General features: G+C 33.9%; 5 protein-coding genes across 5 annotated transcripts; 4 read left to right on the top strand and 1 right to left on the bottom strand.

Annotated features, from left to right (window-relative positions):
• Positions 1-30: 30 nt before the first annotated feature.
• Positions 31-4,151, bottom strand: LOC101219331 (isocitrate dehydrogenase [NAD] catalytic subunit 5, mitochondrial). The gene is made up of 7 exons (XM_004143213.3): positions 3,886-4,151; positions 2,835-3,155; positions 2,595-2,756; positions 2,421-2,495; positions 2,050-2,159; positions 1,902-1,974; positions 31-635 (listed from the first exon to the last, which is right to left on the bottom strand). The coding sequence occupies exons 1-7, from the start codon at positions 4,069-4,071 to the stop codon at positions 444-446; spliced, it is 1,119 nt and encodes a 372-aa protein (XP_004143261.1). The 5' UTR covers positions 4,072-4,151; the 3' UTR covers positions 31-443.
• A 1,664-nt stretch (positions 4,152-5,815) lies between these two features.
• On the top strand, positions 5,816-8,273 carry LOC101219091 (phenylalanine ammonia-lyase). The gene has a single exon (XM_004143212.3). The coding sequence runs from the start codon at positions 5,901-5,903 to the stop codon at positions 8,016-8,018; it is 2,118 nt and encodes a 705-aa protein (XP_004143260.2). The 5' UTR covers positions 5,816-5,900; the 3' UTR covers positions 8,019-8,273.
• Positions 8,274-9,776: 1,503 nt separating this feature from the next.
• On the top strand, positions 9,777-12,313 carry LOC101218856 (phenylalanine ammonia-lyase). The gene has a single exon (XM_031888304.1). The coding sequence runs from the start codon at positions 9,893-9,895 to the stop codon at positions 12,008-12,010; it is 2,118 nt and encodes a 705-aa protein (XP_031744164.1). The 5' UTR covers positions 9,777-9,892; the 3' UTR covers positions 12,011-12,313.
• A 1,447-nt stretch (positions 12,314-13,760) lies between these two features.
• Positions 13,761-16,237, top strand: LOC101222092 (phenylalanine ammonia-lyase). The gene has a single exon (XM_004143308.3). It carries the CDS (start codon positions 13,947-13,949, stop codon positions 16,098-16,100), a length of 2,154 nt encoding a protein of 717 aa, XP_004143356.3. The 5' UTR covers positions 13,761-13,946; the 3' UTR covers positions 16,101-16,237.
• A 2,259-nt stretch (positions 16,238-18,496) lies between these two features.
• LOC101218617 (phenylalanine ammonia-lyase) lies at positions 18,497-20,945 on the top strand. The gene has a single exon (XM_004143210.3). The coding sequence runs from the start codon at positions 18,655-18,657 to the stop codon at positions 20,794-20,796; it is 2,142 nt and encodes a 713-aa protein (XP_004143258.1). The 5' UTR covers positions 18,497-18,654; the 3' UTR covers positions 20,797-20,945.
• The last annotated feature ends 176 nt before the right edge of the window (positions 20,946-21,121 follow it).

Genomic DNA, 21,121 nt, shown 5'->3' with positions numbered 1-21,121 from the left:
TAATAAATAACAGCTTATCAAAACATATCATAAATTAATTTGCACGTGATACAATTATGGCAAAGCTTCAAGGATAATAAGATTGCTCTTTTTCGTCTTTTACAAACTATAGTGATGAAGACTAACATAGACCAAAAAATGGGAACAAAAAAAAAAAAAAGAGCCATGTTTTCGTAGAAATAAAATTTAACAGATCTCAATCATCTGACATTGTATGGCTGATTACATGAACAAGGCCATTTTAGTTTTCCTTTGGTATGGCCAGCAAAGGATCAATGGTTAAAAAATAGTAGCACCCTTGGGATAAAGCTACTTCAGAGTCATCAATATGATCTGAACTTATTACTCTTCAGAGAAACTATGAAAAGATATCAAGGAAAGCCTCCACAAAGGTTCCTCAGAGACAATACCGCAATGTAATGTAAGCAAATGTACACCATTCCTCAAAGATGATCACAGATTGCATTGGTGAACTCGGTAGTTGATGATGAACCACCAAGGTCGGCTGTTCGATACTTCCCTTCTGCAATGGTGTTGAGGATGGCATCTTGGATTCGATCTGCTTTGTTCTGGAGTTTTAAATGTCGAAGCATCGTGACAGCGCTCAAAAGCAAAGCAGTTGGATTTGCCATGTTCTGTGCAAGTTTAACCAGTTTTCAGATACATGAAAAATACTTTCTAATAAAGAAAGTGCATTTATCAAAACATATATTCAACCTCGTCAATTACTTTTATATTGATCGAGCTTTGGAAAAGTGTGTGAATTTAAAGTCCTATTTGAATTCCTGTTAATTGGATTCATTAGAAAAGGTAGAAAAGAATGTACTATCTTGGTTTTGGTATGGACTTTTAGGTTTAACTGCGAGTTAAACTTCTAAATGACTCTATGAATGAAATTTGAAGATAAATGTCAAGGAAAATATCTAAGTTCCCATGAATGCTACCTGAGATTCATTTTGTACTAATGTGTTTTCTTGTTGTTTTGTTTTTTATTGGAACACTACACGTGCTCCTCAGGCCTTTGCTCTCCATTTTCCTCTGAAGAAAATTTATTCCTGATTCTGATATATAGGGGGTACCTATCAAGGGTGTTAAGTTGGTTTCTAAAAAAAAACTACGATTAAGAGAAAAGTGGTTATTCTTCATCATGTGTTTTCTATCCCTTCTTTTTTGTTTTAATTTTTTTTTTAAAAAAATAGTTTGAGAGATTTCAGCAATTTTTTTTCTCTAGGAAGAGGTTTTTCAACAAACATTCTCTTGTTACTCTGCACTGCATTTTTCTACATTTTTTTTAATCTCAAGTCTACAAACTTTTGTTCTTTTTTGTTTTTTTTAATCTTAACTTTTAACTGCAATTTAAACAATAGAATGAATTTTAATATCATTTCCTACTAATAATACTCACTTGGTTCTATAATTTAAAGACAAAACTTATGATGAACATTCAACAAATGAAAAATTGTAATCTAATATAGCCAAGCAATTCCAAAATTGTAATCCATCTGTCTCAAGCATTTAATTTCATAAATAAAATAATATTCTCATGATTTTCTTTTCACATGAACATCAAGCAATTCCATGTCAGAAAGCCATCTATTAGTCACGTAACATCGAACTCCAAGGTTGATAAGACATGTTAACATTTGTCAAGATTATTGATAGAAGAGAAGAATTTGAAACAAATTATTAGGGCAAGAACTAAATTGACACTGCTAAGCCCTATGATATGATGCAAATTAAAACCTAGAAATAGTTTAAAACCTATAAATAAATAATAGCAATACATACAAGTAACATACAAAACAATGGAGGTTCTAGATCAGAGAAATGTGATCAAAGAAAAGAAAATAAAAGACCGTGCAGTCATGCAAGGCATTGATCTTAAAGTTATGAAGCCTAACCTTTCCAGCAATATCCGGTGCTGAACCATGCACAGCCTCAGCAAGAGCAATACCTCCCTCACCAATATTACAGCTGCATAATATAATGTTTTTTGACGTTAGATAATCTGAAAACTTACCATAAAAAATGAAAGTGAGGCATCATTACCTTGGTGTTAACCCTAATCCTCCAATCAGACCAGCACAGAGATCACTAATAATGTCACCATAAAGATTCGGCATAACCAATACATCAAAAAGTGCTGGATTCTTCACAAGCTGCACAAAGTAGACACACAATGAAGACCAGTTCCATCTGACTTACACTTGCATAACAAAAGTCATAATTCAATGAAATTTTATTCTGCGAAAACACTTTTTATGAACCCAAATTTCATCATCAAATCAGTTAATTATCAGAAACACATTCTGGAGAATACACTAGAAGTTGTAGATTGACCCTGCCAGACCTCCTCATCAACTATAGGAATTAATTTCCCCTACAAGTGCTATGATTATTGAACATAAAGTAACCCATACCATCATACAGCAGTTATCAATGACAACTTCCTCGTACTTTATCTCAGGATACTTCTTTGCAACTTCCCGACAACACTGAAAGTGAAGACACGAAGAATACTTTAGATGAGGACACCAACACCCAGTGAAAAGTGCATATGGGAGAAGAGTTAATAGTTTGAAATTCTGTTGCACCTTAAGAAAAAGACCATCAGTTTTCTGCATAATATTGGCTTTGTGAATTGCAGAGACTCTCTCCCTCCCATGAGTTTTGGCATAGTGAAAAGCATATTCCGCTACCCGTAAACTTGCTTGACGGGTAATGATCTTAAGGCTTTCAACCACACCTCTCACCACCTAGCACGCAAGAAAGCCTACATGTAAATCACATTGAGATTGTTTTCCATTACCTTGATAGAAATAACAGATGCTTACTTGATGTTCAAGTCCACTGTACTCCCCTTCTGTGTTCTCACGGATGGTGATAAGATTTACATTATCATATCGAGTTTTATAACCAGGTAGGCTGTAGCAAGGCCTCACATTAGCATATAAATTAAGTTCCTTTCTCAAGGTAAGGTTCAAAGAACGATGGCCTTTTCCAATTGGTGTGGCCATGGGTCCTTTCAAACCCACACCATTACGTCTCACTGATTCTAAGCTTTCCCATGTGAGGAAACTTTGAGTTCGAGGATCTATTTCGTCCCCAACGTAGTGTTCTTCCCATTCGATGGGCACATCAGCAGTTCTAAACACCTGTACATGTGAAAAATGAAATACATCACACAACGCCGTGAATATCATTTGGCGATAAAAAGAGAAAAAAAAACTCTTAAATTATCCATTGACCAAAAAATTTAAGCTAATGGATGAAGATAATTTTACTACTAGATAGTCAAACATTTTCACACACACCTGGACTTGGAATATGTAGAAGATCCAACAAGTGAAAATCAATATTAATTACGAAAAAAATAACGTACCAAAATAAAGGACCTCCTGCCCTGATACCATCCACCCAATAGCTTAAGCCAAAGGACTAAAGTAAATCTAGTATAATATCATCAAACACAGTCATAAATCACTGATTGACCCTAGCTAATGGATGAAGGAAAATTTACTATTATATCATCTAGCGGTCTTTGTTTTTAATGCTCCGTAAAATGGTAAGCGCAAGTAATTTTCCTCTTATTTTCAAGAGTAATTGAGACACTACTACGATTTGGAAAGATAAAAAAACGGCAGTACTCTTGAATCATCATCTAATAATAGAAACAAAAAAACTCAACGACATGAACAAAATAAACAAATTCTCATAAAATAAAACACAAAATAAATACTCCCCAACACCACACGATTAAACGTTGAAGTAACAAATTCAGATCAATTGTCTCGAGTTATTGCAAGGGAAATTCTCAAAAGGTACACAAAAACGGGACAATTATCGTAGTTAAACAGAATTGAGATCATGGAAAGAAAGCAATACCTGTTTGACGGACTCCGCAATTTCGGGACCAATACCATCGCCGGGGAAGAGAGTGGCTCGGATCGGAGTAGCTGCGGAAGAAAAAGCCCTAAAAGGAAAGGGAGAGGAAGAGTTAAGGCTAGATGAAAGGGAGAAGATCTGACCAGACTGGCTTCTAAGGGCGCGTTTGAGGAGCTGCGAAGCCATGATTGACGACGAAAAATTGAAGGAAAAATAATCAAAGAGAATGTCTTAACCAAAAATGTTTTGTTAAATAACAATAAGTTTTTCTTTTTTAAAAAATTATAAAACAAAAACGGGCCGTATGAACAAAAAAGCTGAAGATTCTTGAGCTTCTTCATGGGCTTTTGGGCTGGACTAAGGCCCAATTTAAACTTTGGACTCCAAACGAAGAACAAATGTCCATAACTGAAAGAGAAAGAAAAGAATTGTCTGAATAAAAATTTGTGCTCTTATTTATTAAATATAATTTCTAAAATATCCATAATTGAATGATCGAATACCATAAATATAATTTGGCTAATTGCTTACAAAAATCAGAATCGACTTTTTTTTTTTTTTTTTTTGTTAAAAATCGAATTTTGTTTAGGATTATTTCCTTCTCTGATTTTTTGTCCATACAATTAATTCTATCAATTTTTTATTTGAAAAAAACAAACTATTTATCTAATTTCAAACGATGCACTAAATGGAGGCACAGGGTTATCTTTCAATAAATATCTATTTAATTTCAAATAATGAGCAAGAAACGATTTAACACTGAGGTTGTCTTGCAATTTACTTTCGAAGAATATTCATACATTGATATTTCAATTTTAAAAAGAAATAACACAAAATTATGAAAATACAAGTTTCTAGTTTTTTATATTTAAAAATAAAAAGATTAAACACAAAAGCATCAAAATGTAAACCATACTTAAAATCATATATCATTGTCTAAGAGAGATATCAAATTCAAAACCAACCATTGACATTAACAAATCGATAGGACCACTTGACTTGACTTTCTCATCTCACTAAACTTCATATATTGATGAATACAAAATTGAATTTTGGTAATGAATGTAACTTTTTCCTTTCCTTCCTACCCAAGTTTCAACCGTATCACCCAAGAAAATTCTTACTACTCAACAGAGTTTTTTTGATTTTGTGTTAGTTTCTAAGTTTGGCTCCCCAGTTTGTATGTTTATGTATAATAACATTTTTAAAACATAGAATTAGTATTTTTATCCATGAAACAAATTTCAAATTGAATCAGTTTCGATAAACTTTTTAACTTTAATAGATAATCAAACTTTTTATTTCGTATATAATTTGTATGTACGATGTTTTCAATATTTTAAATATGATAATGTATGTATCAATTATAAGATTAAATTTGTGTGTATCGAGATTAAACGCTAAACTTGAAATTTTGTGTTTAGTATATTTGTTGATTTTTTTTTTAAAAAATTGTTAATAGATGAAGGTGCTAATACATAGATACAAATTAAATGTTTAGCAAATGTGTTAGAATTAAAATTGAAAAATAAAAAACTTAACTATTATTTTTTTAGAGTTGAGAATAATTATTAGTACACAAAATTGAAACATTTGATCATCTTTTAGACATGATCTTAAAATTTTATATCACTCAACTTATAATTATTTGTGTATTTTGATCGGACCAACTCATAAATTACGTTTAGCTTAAGATAGTTATATATATTAAAATTAATTAATAAACTACATACGATATAGTATTAATTAGATATTAATTAACAATTCTTGATAGAAAAATCAATATTTGGGAGGTAATGTGAGTATAGTTATAAACTTCCACGTTTGAAAATCATTCCCACACTCTCCAACAAAACCCAACTGTCTTATTTGAATCATTTGCTCTCCACCAACTTGCCTCACCAACCCCACACAAAGTTGATCCAAATTTCTATATTAATAGCATCATTTTTATTTCTCCTACAACTCACACAAAAACAGAGAGAAGAATATAGTTCTAATTTCTTCAACTAAAAATGGCCCTAGTCGAGACCATTTCCAAGAGCTCCATTCATGACCCACTCAATTGGGGTGTGGCTGCTGATTCCCTCAAGGGAAGCCATTTTGATGAGGTGAAGCGCATGGTAGAGGAGTATCAAAGGACCCTTGTCAAGCTTGATGGTGAGACACTCACTGTCTCTCAAGTTGCTGCTATCGCTACTAGGAATTCTGATGTTATTGTTGAGCTTTCAGAGTCTACTAGAGTTGGTGTTAAAGCTAGTAGTGATTGGATTATGGAGAGTTTAAATAAAGGAACTGATAGTTATGGCATCACTACTGGATTTGGTGCTACATCCCATAGAAGAACCAAACAAGGTGGGGCCCTCCAAAAGGAGCTTATTAGATTCTTAAATGCTGGGATTTCTGAAAGTGGGACTGAGTCAAGCCATACTTTGTCCCACTCAGCTACGAGGGCAGCCATGTTGGTGAGGACTAACACCCTACTTCAAGGCTACTCAGGTATTAGATTTGAGATTTTGGAAGCCATTATAAAACTTCTAAATCATAACATCACTCCATGTTTGCCTCTTCGTGGAACTGTTACTGCCTCTGGAGATCTTGTTCCTCTTTCTTACATTGCTGGATTGCTTATTGGTCGACCAAACTCTAAAGCTATTGGTCCAAATGGAGAAAATCTTGATGCAAAGGAGGCTTTTATACATGCTGGTATTACTTCTGGGTTCTTTGAGTTTCAACCTAAGGAAGGTTTTGCTCTTGTCAATAGCACTGCTGTTGGTTCTGGATTGGCTTCTATTGTTCTATTTGAAGCAAATATTTTGGCTGTATTGTCCGAGATTTTGTCGGCCATCTTTGCTGAAGTTATGCAAGGTAAGCCTGAATTTACTGACCATTTAACCCACAAATTAAAGCATCATCCTGGACAAATTGAAGCAGCTGCAATCATGGAACACATTTTAGATGGGAGTTCTTACATGAAAACGGCTAAGAAGTTGCATGAAATGGATCCTCTTCAAAAGCCAAAACAAGACCGTTATGCTCTTAGAACTGCTCCTCAATGGCTTGGTCCACTAATTGAAGTTATTCGGTTCTCAACAAAATCCATTGAGCGAGAGATTAATTCAGTCAATGATAACCCTTTGATTGATGTTTCAAGGAACAAGGCTTTGCATGGAGGCAACTTTCAAGGAACTCCAATCGGAGTTTCTATGGACAATACTCGTCTTGCCATTGCTTCAATTGGAAAGCTTATGTTTGCCCAATTCTCAGAACTCGTCAATGATTTCTACAATAACGGTTTGCCTTCTAATCTTTCTGCAAGTAGAAACCCGAGCTTGGATTATGGGTTTAAAGGTGCTGAAATCGCTATGGCTTCATATTGCTCTGAGCTTCAATATCTTGCAAATCCAGTGACAACTCATGTTCAGAGCGCTGAGCAACACAACCAAGATATTAACTCTCTTGGTTTAATTTCCTCAAGAAAAACAGCCGAAGCCATTGACATTCTAAAACTCATGTCTTCTACATTTTTAGTTGCTTTATGCCAAGCAATTGACTTAAGACATTTAGAGGAAAACTTGAAGAGTGCTGTTAAAAGCACTATAATCCTTGTAGCACAGAAGGTTTTGATAACATCCACTAATGGTGCACTAGATCCCTCAAGATTGTTCGAGAAAAACTTATTGAAAGTTGTCGATAGAGAGTACACTTTTGCCTATATAGATGACCCGTGCAGTGCTACTTACCCATTGATGCAAGGATTGAGACAAGTTTTCGTTGAGCATACACTTGCTAATAGTGATGATGAAAATAATGCAGACACACCAATCTTCCAAAAGATTGCTATTTTTGAAGCGGAATTAAAGGCAATCTTGTCAAATAAAGTTGAAAGTACAAGGTTAGCATATGAAAGTGGAAATGCACTAATTAAGAACCAAATTGAGGAATGCAGATCTTACCCATTATATAGATTTGTGCGAGAAGAGTTGGGAATAAAATTGCTAACTGGTGAAAAGGTGATATCTCCGGGAGAAGAGTGTGAAAAAGTATTTGCAGCTTTGTGTAAGGGAAAGATGATCAATTCTATCTTAGAATGTTTAAAGGAGTGGAACGGTGCTCCAATTCCTATATGTTAGTATGTTACGTGATTTGTTTGAAGGATGCTTGTGACCCTCCTTTGAAGATGATCCACAAAGCTATCGTCATGTTTTTCTTATCTTTGCTTTTAAAAATTGTTTCCTACATGTCCGGGTCTTTCTTGGTTTTTTTTCTTTTCTTTTTTTGCAATAAATGTAAGTTTTATGATTGGAGCGGAGGATTCAAATATCCAACCTTTCGATCAAGAATATATATTTTATGATAATTTAACGGTTCATGTTTGTTTCAATAAATACATGTTTAAATCAATACAGTAAGTTTAATAACATATTTTTAGTAAAAAGATTTAATAACATATTCTGAATAAATTTATCCTTCATGTGTTTAACTCTCTGTATCTTTTTTTTTTATTTTTATTGTGCCTTTTCCATTTTGGAAAATTTGAATATTAACTTTGAAAATTTGGGAAAATGTCCATTATTGAGATACAACTTTTCTTATATATATACACATATATATACCACTAATATACAAGTAGCTAAATCACAAAAACAAGTTGGGAAAGAAAAAGAAATAGAACTTAGAAGTGAGTGAAGGGAAGAAAAGATTTTTGGGTAACTGGATAGAAAGCCCACATAGAAGAAGTGATTTTGAAAATAGCTAATGACTTTTTGTCTGTGGGAAAACAGCTAAATGTATATTGCATATAACATACCAAATCTTTAAATTTAATGGCTTAACATTCTAAAGCAAATGAGTAGAAAACATTTTTTATATGCCATTTTGAGAATAGATGTCTTATTAGTATTTATCAATCACAGTTTTTTAAATTTTGTGTGTATTTGTAAATTTTGGTAGCAATTTGAAATTTTAAAATGATTTTCCAACCAAAATCTTTATCTAAATTCCAAGAAGAAAAATAAAAATCTAACCTAATGAATATGGGAATGTGAAATTAATTGAAGAATAAAAAGTATATCTAAATAATTAAGGGCTCCATTTTGAAACCATCTCGTTTTTCTTTTTTATTTTTGAAAATTAAGCTTAGTTCTTCTTCATTTTTATAATAATTTGTATTTTCTTAAATATAATGATTGATTTTTTTAGCAAAATTCTACAAATAAAAAAAAAATTGTTATATTTTTTAGTTTTCATATTTTAGTTTGGTTTTTGAAACTATTGGTAAAATATAGATAATACATCAACAAATTTGGAGGAGGAAATAGAGTATACACTTAATCTTAAAAAGTAAAAACAAAAAATGAAATGATTATCAAATTAAAAGTTCATGGACTTTACACTTCTCAAATTTTATGGATCTTTTACTAATATCATATATATCCTACCAATTTCAATGTCACTTGTTGAATTCAAAATATAATAACTAAAAAAAGAAAAAGCATAAGATCGAACCAACCATTCACATTGAGTTTCTAACTATATATTTTCTCTGATTTTTGAAATTTATAATTGCCCACCTTCCTTCCAAGTTCCAACTACCATCAAAGAAAGTAGTTTTGATGATTTTTGTTGTGGATAATGATTCAAAAGTTAAGAGTAAAATATTTGTTATAAAAAATCCCAAATAAATAACTTAAACACATGTTTAGTTTAGTGGCTAGGGAGGAAGTGCTTTTGGGTATAACAATAAAAGTCAAGTCATCAAATTTGACCTTTTTGAACAATCGTTTAATTTCTTTTCTTTCTCCTTTTTGTTCTCCTTCCACCAGCCTTCCTCACCAACTCCTCTCTCAAGTTGATCAACTATACCTATTTAAGCACCATTTCTTCTTCCATAATAGCTCAATCTTACACAAAAAGATTCTAATTCCAATAACTTACAAGAATTTTTTCATTCTTCGTTTTCTTATTCTTTTGGATTTCATTCCATTTCTTTCTTTCATACTTACAAATGGCACCAATTGAGACCACATGCAAGAGCTTCACTCATGATCCTCTCAATTGGGGTGTGGCTGCGGAGTCCCTCAAGGGGAGCCATCTAGATGAGGTCAAACGCATGGTAGAGGAGTACCGAAGGCCCCTTGTGAAGCTTGGTGGTGAAACTCTCACCATTTCTCAAGTAGCTGCTATTGCTACTCGAGATTTTGATGTTACTGTTGAGCTTTCTGAGTCTGCTAGAGCAGGTGTGAAAGCTAGTAGTGATTGGGTTATGGAGAGTATGAAAAAAGGCACTGATAGTTACGGAGTTACTACTGGTTTTGGTGCTACCTCTCACAGAAGGACAAAAAATGGTGGGGCTCTTCAGAAGGAGCTTATTCGATTCTTGAATGCTGGTATCTTTGGAAATGGTGCTGAGTCATGTCATACTTTGTCTCGTTCGGCTACCAGAGCAGCCATGTTGGTGAGAATCAATACTCTTCTTCAAGGTTACTCAGGTATTAGATTTGAGATTTTGGAAGCCATCACCAAACTCTTGAACCATAACGTCACTCCATGTTTGCCTCTTCGTGGCACAATTACTGCTTCTGGTGATCTTGTTCCACTTTCTTACATTGCTGGATTGCTCACTGGTCGGCCAAATTCTAAAGCCATTGGTCCAAATGAAGAAAGTCTTGATGCAAACGAGGCTTTTCAACGAGCTGGTATTCCTTCTGGATTCTTTGAGTTGCAACCAAAGGAAGGTCTTGCTCTTGTCAATGGTACCGCTGTTGGTTCTGGATTGGCTTCTATCGTTCTCTTTGAAGCAAATATTTTAGCTGTCTTATCTGAGATTTTGTCAGCTATTTTTGCTGAAGTTATGCAAGGAAAGCCTGAATTTACTGACCATTTAACCCATAAGTTGAAGCATCATCCTGGACAGATTGAAGCAGCTGCAATCATGGAATACATTTTAGATGGGAGTTCTTACATGAAAACGGCCAAGAAGTTGCATGAAATGGATCCTCTCCAAAAGCCCAAACAAGATCGTTACGCTCTTAGAACTTCACCGCAATGGTTGGGTCCATTGATTGAAGTTATTAGGTTCTCAACAAAGTCTATAGAGCGTGAGATTAATTCAGTTAACGACAACCCTTTGATTGATGTTTCAAGGAACAAGGCATTGCATGGAGGTAACTTCCAAGGAACTCCAATTGGAGTCTCCATGGACAACACTCGCTTGGCTATTGCTTCAATTGGAAAGCTCATGTTTGCTCAATTCTCAGAACTTGTTAATGACTTCTACAACAACGGTTTACCTTCTAATCTTTCTGCAAGTAGAAACCCGAGCTTGGATTATGGGTTTAAAGGTGCTGAAATTGCTATGGCTTCATATTGCTCTGAGCTTCAATATCTTGCAAATCCGGTCACAAGTCATGTCCAAAGTGCCGAACAACACAACCAAGACGTCAACTCTCTTGGCTTGATTTCTTCAAGAAAAACAGCCGAAGCCATTGATATTTTGAAACTCATGTCTTCCACCTTTTTAGTTGCTCTTTGCCAAGCAATTGATTTAAGGCATTTGGAGGAAAATCTCAAGAGCACCGTTAAAACTATTGTAAGCCAAGTAGCGAAGAAAGTTTTGACCACAACCTCTAATGGTGCACTTCACCCATCGAGATTTTGTGAGAAAGACTTATTAAAGGTTGTTGACAGAGAGTATACTTTTGCCTATATAGATGATCCATGCAGCGCCATTTACCCATTAATGCAAAAGTTGAGGCAAGTTCTTGTTGAGCACGCACTTGCAAATGGCGATGATGAAAAGAACACAAGCACTTCAATCTTCCAAAAGATTGCTACTTTTGAAGAGGAACTTAAGGTAGTTTTACCAAAGGCAGTTGAAAACACAAGGCTAGCATACGAGAGTGGAGAAGCACCCATTAAGAACCAAATTGAAGAATGTAGATCATACCCGTTATATCAATTTGTGAGAAAAGAGTTGGGAACAAATTTGCTAACAGGTGAAAAAATGATATCTCCAGGAGAAGAATGTGAAAAGGTATTCACGGCTTTGTGTCAAGGAAAGATGATTGATTCTATCTTAGAATGTTTGAAGGAATGGAACGGAGCTCCCATTCCCATATGTTAGGTCACCCTCACAACTTGTCCAAAGGATCCATAGCCTCTCATGATAACGAAAGGCTTTTTCTTGTGTGTTTGTGTTTTATTTAAATCTTTTTTTTGGTATCAGTCCCATTTCAATTATATATACAGAAGAAAAATACAATTTAATTAATTACATAATTTGGAGAATATGTGCTTAATGTGTTCATCTCTCTAAATTTTATTTTGGGTTTGATACTTTATTTAATCTTTTTGGCTTCCATTCTGATCATTTTTCAAAGGTCATTTATTTTGTTATAGAAAATAAAGTGTAACGAATTTGGGACAATATTTAGTCTTTATATTTTTGTTAGGTGTCATTTTGGTCACTTATGTTTTAAAATACGATCATAGTATTGCTATATTTACGTATTGGAACAAAAAGAAAAAAGTTTGATTTTGAATTTCTGAAGGGGTGATTTTAACACAAAACTGACGGGCAGCCCAATATTATTACTAATATAATACATAGTTATTCATGTTTAACGTTTTGTGCTAACTAATTTTGATTTTTAAAAATATTAACCTACAAAAATTAAGTACTACGGTCACATCATATCAACTTGACCGCGTGCTCGTTTAAATTGATTTAATAAAAATAATTTTGGTTGAAAACTCATTTTTATTTAAACTCTTTCGGTGAAAGTTGATTAATATACATTTTAAAAATCAATTATTATGATGAGTTGCAAAATACTCTAATTTTCTCCACAAATATGACTTATTTTTTAAATTAAACACTAAAAAATATATTTCTTATGTTACAAAAAAAATTGTTGTTTATCTCAAATTCAGGAGTTAATTGTATTTTAAAAGTAAAATTGAAACTAAAGACCATTTACACTGAATTTAATTTGGAGGGTCATTACTATTTCATGTCTAATACTTTTCTCATTGTCTCGTCAATATGATGATTCAACCCATCATTTTCCCAAATTAAACCATGAAATTGCACAACGATTAAGTACACAGTAACTAAGAAAAAGATTTGGATACGTTTTTGGGGTTGTAATCATTTTTCTATCGTCCACTTAAATATCCAATTATAAGTTGATAATTGAAAACCAAGGAGACCATGGCTTTTAACTTGCACATATATATATATATATATATATATAGATATACACTGCTTAATAAGTTTTTTATATTTCTTTTTCCTTTTATCATTAAAGAGAATGTATAAAAATAGCTAGACAACCTAATTAATTCAGAGGACATTGATAACATTGCACAAATTAATCACCAAAACACATTGAATTGAGATTTGAAACACAAGAGGCTAGGCTAAAGCCAACAAAGACCCATTGGGTCCATTCCAATTGAAGGTTGTTATCTTATTCTTGCAACCATATAATATACATATAATATTCTATTACCACAAAACAAACAAAATAGACTTCCCCTTCGCTACGTGGCTTCTTCAACGCCCATCTTCTACGAATTCACCAAACTTCCCCACGTAAAATCACATACACATATTACTTTGCACACCCACCCACCCACCCTTACACAGTACTATATATATTATATATATATATATATATATATATATATATTATTGTTGTTATTATTATTTGAATCGTTCAATTTTGACCATTCAATATGAAATCACTACTCACTTCTCATTTATTTTAATATATAGTTTCATTTCCCATTTTTCTCTTTCTCAAGTTCTAACTACCCATTTTGTTCCGTCTTCAAAACCACAAGTTGTGTTGAGTGGCTATTTCCACCACTCTTCCTTACCTAATACTAAGACAGACTCACTTTCTAGTCTTTGTTTTGTGGTTTAATTTTGAAAGCTTTCCTCTATTTAAACCATCCTTCAGCTTCCACTGCTTCAACACTCAACAAATTGTTTTCATTTCCTTCATCAATAATCCTAAAAGAAGAGGAAAAATAAACCCCATATATTTTTCTTCATGGCACCTGCCCAGTTGGAACAATTTGCTCACCAAAATGGCTCGATGGAGAGCTTTTGCACAAGCCACGTTGTCGATCCACTCAATTGGGGTGTGGCAGCTGAGGCTCTCAAGGGAAGCCATCTTGATGAGGTGAAGCGGATGGTGGATGAGTATAGAAGGCCTGTTGTAAAGCTTGGGGGTGAGACTCTCACTATTTCTCAGGTGGCTGCTATTGCCACTCGTGATAATGATGTAGTTGTGAAATTGGCTGAGTCTGCCAGAGCGGGTGTTAAAGCTAGTAGTGATTGGGTGATGGAGAGTATGAATAAAGGAACTGATAGTTATGGTGTAACTACTGGGTTTGGTGCTACATCTCATAGAAGGACAAAACAAGGTGGAGCTCTTCAGAAGGAGTTGATTCGATTTTTAAATGCTGGAATTTTTGGAAATGGAGCTGAGTCGAATCATACTTTGCCTCATTCAGCTACGAGGGCAGCCATGTTAGTGAGGATCAATACTTTGCTTCAAGGTTACTCGGGCATTCGATTTGAGATTTTGGAAGCTATTACTAATCTTCTCAATGAAAACGTTACTCCATGTTTGCCACTACGAGGAACAATTACGGCATCGGGGGATCTTGTCCCTTTATCGTATATTGCTGGGCTACTTACGGGTCGTCCTAATTCCAAGGCCATTGGGCCTAATGGGGAAACTCTTGACGCTGAGGCTGCCTTTAAACAAGCTGGTATTCCTTCTAGCTTTTTCGAGTTGCAGCCTAAAGAAGGTCTTGCTCTTGTTAATGGCACGGCTGTAGGTTCTGGGTTAGCTTCTATTGTCCTATTTGAGGCAAATATTCTAGCTGTTCTATCAGAAATTCTTTCTGCTATCTTTGCTGAGGTCATGCAAGGAAAGCCTGAATTCACTGATCATTTGACTCACAAGTTGAAACATCACCCTGGTCAAATTGAAGCCGCCGCAATCATGGAACACATTTTGGATGGAAGTTCTTACATGAAAGCAGCCAAGAAACTACATGAAATTGATCCTCTCCAAAAGCCTAAACAAGATCGTTATGCTCTTAGAACTTCACCACAATGGCTTGGGCCATTGATTGAAGTGATTCGATTTTCCACCAAATCTATTGAGCGAGAGATTAACTCAGTCAATGATAACCCTTTGATTGATGTTTCAAGAAACAAGGCATTGCACGGAGGCAACTTCCAAGGAACACCGATTGGAGTTTCCATGGATAACACTCGTTTGGCCATTGCTTCAATTGGAAAGCTCATGTTTGCCCAATTCTCAGAACTTGTCAATGACTTCTACAACAATGGTTTACCTTCTAATCTTTCTGCCAGTAGAAATCCTAGCTTGGATTATGGGTTTAAAGGAGCTGAAATTGCAATGGCTTCATACTGCTCTGAACTTCAATATCTTGCAAATCCAGTGACAAGTCATGTTCAAAGTGCTGAGCAACATAACCAAGATGTTAATTCTCTTGGTTTAATTTCTTCAAGAAAAACTGCAGAAGCCATCGATATCTTGAAACTCATGTCATCCACATTTTTGGTTGCACTCTGCCAAGCAATTGACTTGAGGCATCTGGAGGAAAACTTGAAGAGCACGGTTAAAAGTGTAGTGAGTCAAGTAGCGAAAAAGGTATTAACCACATCCTCCATTGGCACACTACACCCATCAAGATTTTGCGAGAAAGATCTACTTAAAGTCGTTGACAGAGAATACACATTTGCATACATTGATGATCCATGTAGTGCTACTTATCCATTGATGCAAAAGTTGAGACAAGTTCTAGTTGACCATGCCCTCACCAATGGCGAAAATGAAAAAAACATGAACACGTCCATCTTCCAAAAGATTACTGCTTTTGAAGAAGAACTAAAGGTAGCTTTACCGAAGGAAGTTGAAAATACAAGGTTGGCATATGAGAGCGGAAATTCTAAAGTTGCAAATCAAATAAAGGATTGTCGATCTTATCCATTATATAAATTTGTGAGAGAAGACTTGGGAGCAAAACTTCTAACAGGAGAAAGAGTGATATCTCCAGGAGAAGAATGCGAGAAGGTATTCACAGCTTTGTGTCAAGGAAAGATGATCGACTCTATTTTGGAGTGCTTAAAAGAGTGGAACGGGGCTCCCATTCCTATATGTTAGAATAAGGATATAAGATTAAATTTACACTTTTACTATAATTTTTTTTTTTTAATTTTACTGTCACATTTTTATTTCAAGAAGTTAATTTGATTAATGAACAAAAAGTTAGCAAAATAAGATACTGTGTTATTGTGATAGCCCCTTTGTTCTAAAACTTACCCTTTTCTAATTAGTCGCTTTGAGTGTTAGCAAAGAATTTCTATTCATTTTCAGTACTTTCAGATACTATTTATGAACTTTCAAGTGTTCTTATCCCTTGAAGCATTTGCATAATTGATTTTAACTATAGGTAGTAATATACTTTGATTAATAATTTTAAATTTGGGTTTAATTCAATTTAATTAACTAAAATTGAGTATAAGAGAATCATTGATCACATACAGGTTTTGAACATTTCTTACTGAAAAAATGTGTAGTAGAGAGAGAGGTTATTGAAGTACCAATTTTAAGAAATTGAGTGCATTGGTTGCATGCACGTTGAACTGACATAAAAAAATTAACTTAATCAAAACTTACCTATCTTCTTCATCATTATTGTTTATAACATATTGAATAATCATAATTATGGTCAAAGTCGTTCATAAAAAGTCACACTTAAGGTAGTTTTGTTGCTTCCTTAATCTAATCAACTATATATTTTCTAGTGTGTACTTGCACAATTAATTATACTCCAAAATATAACTTATAGATAATTAAGACATATTACTATTCAAATGCGTTTTTTTAATACTTTGGATAGGAAGTTGCAACCAAACGTCAAATTCTCTCCAAGTATTAACACATATAGCATATTTTAAAAAAATGCAACCACTTTGTTATATTTATAACTTTTTAAATATGTTACTAAATGTATTTAATTATTATTTTTAAAATTTATTTATTATAATTACCCTTGAAAAGAACACTATTTCTGTCTTATATATGAGAGCAAGGAAGGGTTTGGGTTTTCTTTGTTAGGATGACAGAATTGAAGAGGTTGATATTTTTTCATTTTGGCAACCAAATTAAATACTGAATTATTAGTTATGAGTATAAATAGGAGAGTATCATTATCATATGACAAATTATCTACCAAGTTAATTAATTATGATAAAACCAATCTTAGGTACAATATTAATTAGCATCCATTTAAGTTGACGAACCCCTTGGGTCTCTCTCTCTATCTCTCTTCTAATTATTATGTTCGTATTTTACAAAGAAATTCAAAAAGGCTATGGTCTACGTTACTTCAGTGATATAATAATATTTAATGGGTTGGATCTATTAAACTTTATTGTGAATTTCAAAGATGAGACTTCCAATTATTTTTCACATTCAACGACCATACAATATATATATATATATATATTCACAGCAAATATGACAAATTTGACTCTCACCAAACTCCTATGTGTAGTCTATATAGACTTCTAATTTTGTGGGTATATGGAATGCCAATTATTGCGTCACCACAACTAATAATCAATCTCCTATTTTTTCAAATTTTATTTTTATGTTTAAATACTAATTTTGTTCTATGTATTTTGAAAATAATATTTATTTTAAATTTCTTTAGTTGTTGTTCCATATATTTTTAAAATTTTCAATTTAATTCTTATACTCTTAAAAATCAAGTGATTTTAGTCTTTCGTATTAATTTCAAATTATTTCTTTTCTTTTCAATATATTCTTTAACATAGTTCTTTTTAAATTATTATAATTTTAAAAAGTTAAAAATACAAAAGTAAACCAAAGTCAAGAGAGGGAGGGTGGTATAATATTTAAACTTTGGTTTATTTAGAAAAAGAATTACTAGTTCACATAAACTTCAGTAGCTTGACTGATCTAAACTTTTTTAAATTCTTTGAAGTTGAAAATTTTATACACCAAAACTTCACATTTACTTAATAAAAATTTATTTATTTAATTTATTGGTCTATCCTTAAAATTCAAATGTGCAAAAGTATGGTTGTCATAAAAAAAAAACCCACAATATTTAAACATAAAATAAAATGTCAAACTATAACTCTCAACTAAAATATATATCCTGAAACTAAAAATATCACTAGTCCATATTTAAATTACTTCACATGTTATTGAACTGAAAAAGAAATAAATTTTAGAAAAATGATATCCTGAGAAGAAAGTTAATATCTAAGTAAAGATATTTTTTTTTCTTGAAAGAAATGAACAAGAAATTCACACATAACCACCAAGGGCCTAAAAACTTTGACCAATTGAAAAGTTTATATTATTCTTCTTTGAACCATTTTCACACCATGTGGACTCTACCAACTACTTTACAAGCTCTTTCTTCTTTCTTTCCTCCTCTTTTCCTTGACACTTATATACCTAACACACCCCAGGAATAGAAATAAATTATCGTAATCTCTATATAAACACAAGCTAATTAGTTACAGAAAAAAAAACATCTCTATATAAACCCAAATTTCCATTACCAATCTCCACAACTCACAGAAATCAGTAGTTCTCTAAATCTAAACCAAAAGAAAGAAGCTTAGTACTTCTTCATCTCTAATACCCTTTTCTCTTTCTAATCCATTTTTGTATAGAAATGGCATTTGCTCACTTCCAACAAAAGAACGGTTCAGTGGAGAGTTTGTGCATTGGCTCTAACGATCCACTGAATTGGGGTGTGGCTGCTGAGTCTCTCAAGGGAAGCCATCTCGATGAGGTGAAGCGCATGGTTGAGGAGTATCGGAGGCCCCTTGTCAAGCTTGGTGGTGAGACTCTTACCATTTCTCAGGTGGCTGCTATTGCTACTCGGGATACTGATGTTATTGTTGAGCTTTCTGAATCTTCTAGAGCTGGTGTTAAGGCTAGCAGTGATTGGGTCATGGAGAGCATGAATAAAGGAACTGATAGTTATGGTGTTACTACTGGATTTGGTGCTACTTCTCATAGAAGGACCAAGCAAGGTGGTGCTCTTCAGAAGGAGTTGATTAGATTTTTGAATGCGGGAATTTTTGGAAGTGGAGCTGAGTCTGATCATACTTTGCCTCATTCAGCTACGAGAGCGGCCATGTTGGTGAGAATCAACACTCTTCTTCAAGGCTATTCGGGTATTAGATTTGAGATTTTGGAAGCCATAACCAAACTCTTGAACAATAATATCACTCCTTGCTTGCCTCTTCGTGGAACCATTACTGCTTCGGGAGATCTTGTTCCTCTTTCTTACATTGCTGGATTGCTCACTGGGCGACCCAACTCCAAGGCCATTGGACCAAATGGAGAACGTATTACTGCCAAGGAAGCTTTCCAACAAGCTGATATTCCTTCTGGGTTCTTTGAATTGCAACCTAAGGAAGGTCTTGCTCTTGTTAATGGTACTGCTGTTGGTTCAGGATTGGCTTCTATTGTTCTCTTTGAGGCAAATATTTTGGCTGTTTTGTCAGAGATTCTTTCTGCTATTTTTGCTGAGGTCATGCAAGGAAAGCCTGAATTTACCGATCATTTAACTCATAAGTTGAAGCACCACCCTGGTCAAATTGAGGCGGCAGCAATTATGGAGCACATTTTGGATGGAAGCTCTTACATGAAAACAGCCAAGAAATTGCATGAAATTGATCCCCTCCAAAAGCCTAAACAAGATCGATATGCTCTAAGAACTTCACCTCAATGGCTTGGTCCCTTGATTGAAGTAATTCGATTCTCTACAAAATCTATTGAGCGAGAGATTAACTCGGTCAATGACAACCCTTTGATTGATGTTTCAAGAAACAAAGCACTACATGGAGGCAACTTTCAAGGAACACCCATTGGAGTTTCTATGGATAACACTCGATTGGCCATTGCATCTATAGGAAAGCTCATGTTTGCTCAATTTTCGGAACTCGTCAATGATTTCTATAATAACGGTTTGCCATCTAATCTTTCTGCTAGTAGAAATCCGAGCTTGGATTATGGATTTAAAGGAGCTGAAATTGCCATGGCTTCATATTGCTCTGAGCTTCAATACCTTGCAAATCCAGTTACAAGTCATGTTCAAAGTGCTGAGCAACACAATCAAGATGTTAACTCTCTAGGTTTAATTTCTTCAAGGAAAACAGCTGAAGCTATTGATATTCTGAAACTCATGTCATCAACATTTTTAGTTGCTCTATGCCAAGCAATTGACTTGAGGCATCTGGAGGAAAACTTGAAGAGCACTGTGAAAACCACTGTTAGCCAAATAGCCAAGAAAGTATTAACCACATCCTCTAATGGGACACTTCACCCCTCAAGATTCTGTGAGAAAGATCTACTCAAAGTCGTCGATAGAGAGTACACATTTTCTTATATCGATGATCCATGCAGTGCTACTTACCCATTGAGTCAAAAGTTAAGACAAGTTCTCGTTGAACATGCACTTGCAAATGGTGATAATGAAAAGACGGTAGACACTTCAATCTTCCAAAAGATTGCTTCTTTCGAGGAGGAACTGAAGGCAGTATTACCAAAAGAAGTTGAAAATTCAAGGTTAGCATATGAAAGCGGAAGTTCTAAAATTGAAAATCAAATCAAGAATTGTAGATCGTATCCATTGTATAGATTTGTGCGAGAAGAGTTGGAAACAAAAATGCTAACGGGAGAAAAAGTGATATCTCCAGGAGAAGAGTGTGAAAAAGTATTCACAGCTTTGTGTCAAGGCAAGATGATAGACTCGATCTTAGAGTGCTTGAAAGAGTGGAACGGTGCTCCAATTCCAATTTGCTAATCCATTTTGCAGCACAGGAAATAGCCACCAGATCGTCCCTTCAACATTAATGAAGATATTTATTCGATTAACTTGTACTTCTAATTTTCCCCTCCCATCTTATTTTATTTTAACTAAATTCAATAAAGACATAATTTCTATTTGATAAATTGTTGTGTATTCCACCGTAATTTTCTTTACTTTTTTTTAATGGTTTTTATAACAAAAGTTCCTATGGAAAATCAAAATCAAAATCATTTTGGTATTAACGTGTTAGATATTATATTAAATTCAAAAATTAAGATCTACTAGAATAAAAATATATATATATTAAATTAACGATATG

This window comes from Cucumis sativus, chromosome 6, assembly GCF_000004075.3.
Source record: "Cucumis sativus cultivar 9930 chromosome 6, Cucumber_9930_V3, whole genome shotgun sequence".
Classification (NCBI taxonomy): domain Eukaryota; kingdom Viridiplantae; phylum Streptophyta; class Magnoliopsida; order Cucurbitales; family Cucurbitaceae; genus Cucumis; species Cucumis sativus.
Note: the sequence above shows the minus strand (reverse complement) of the source record. Positions and strands in the feature narration are given on the sequence as shown.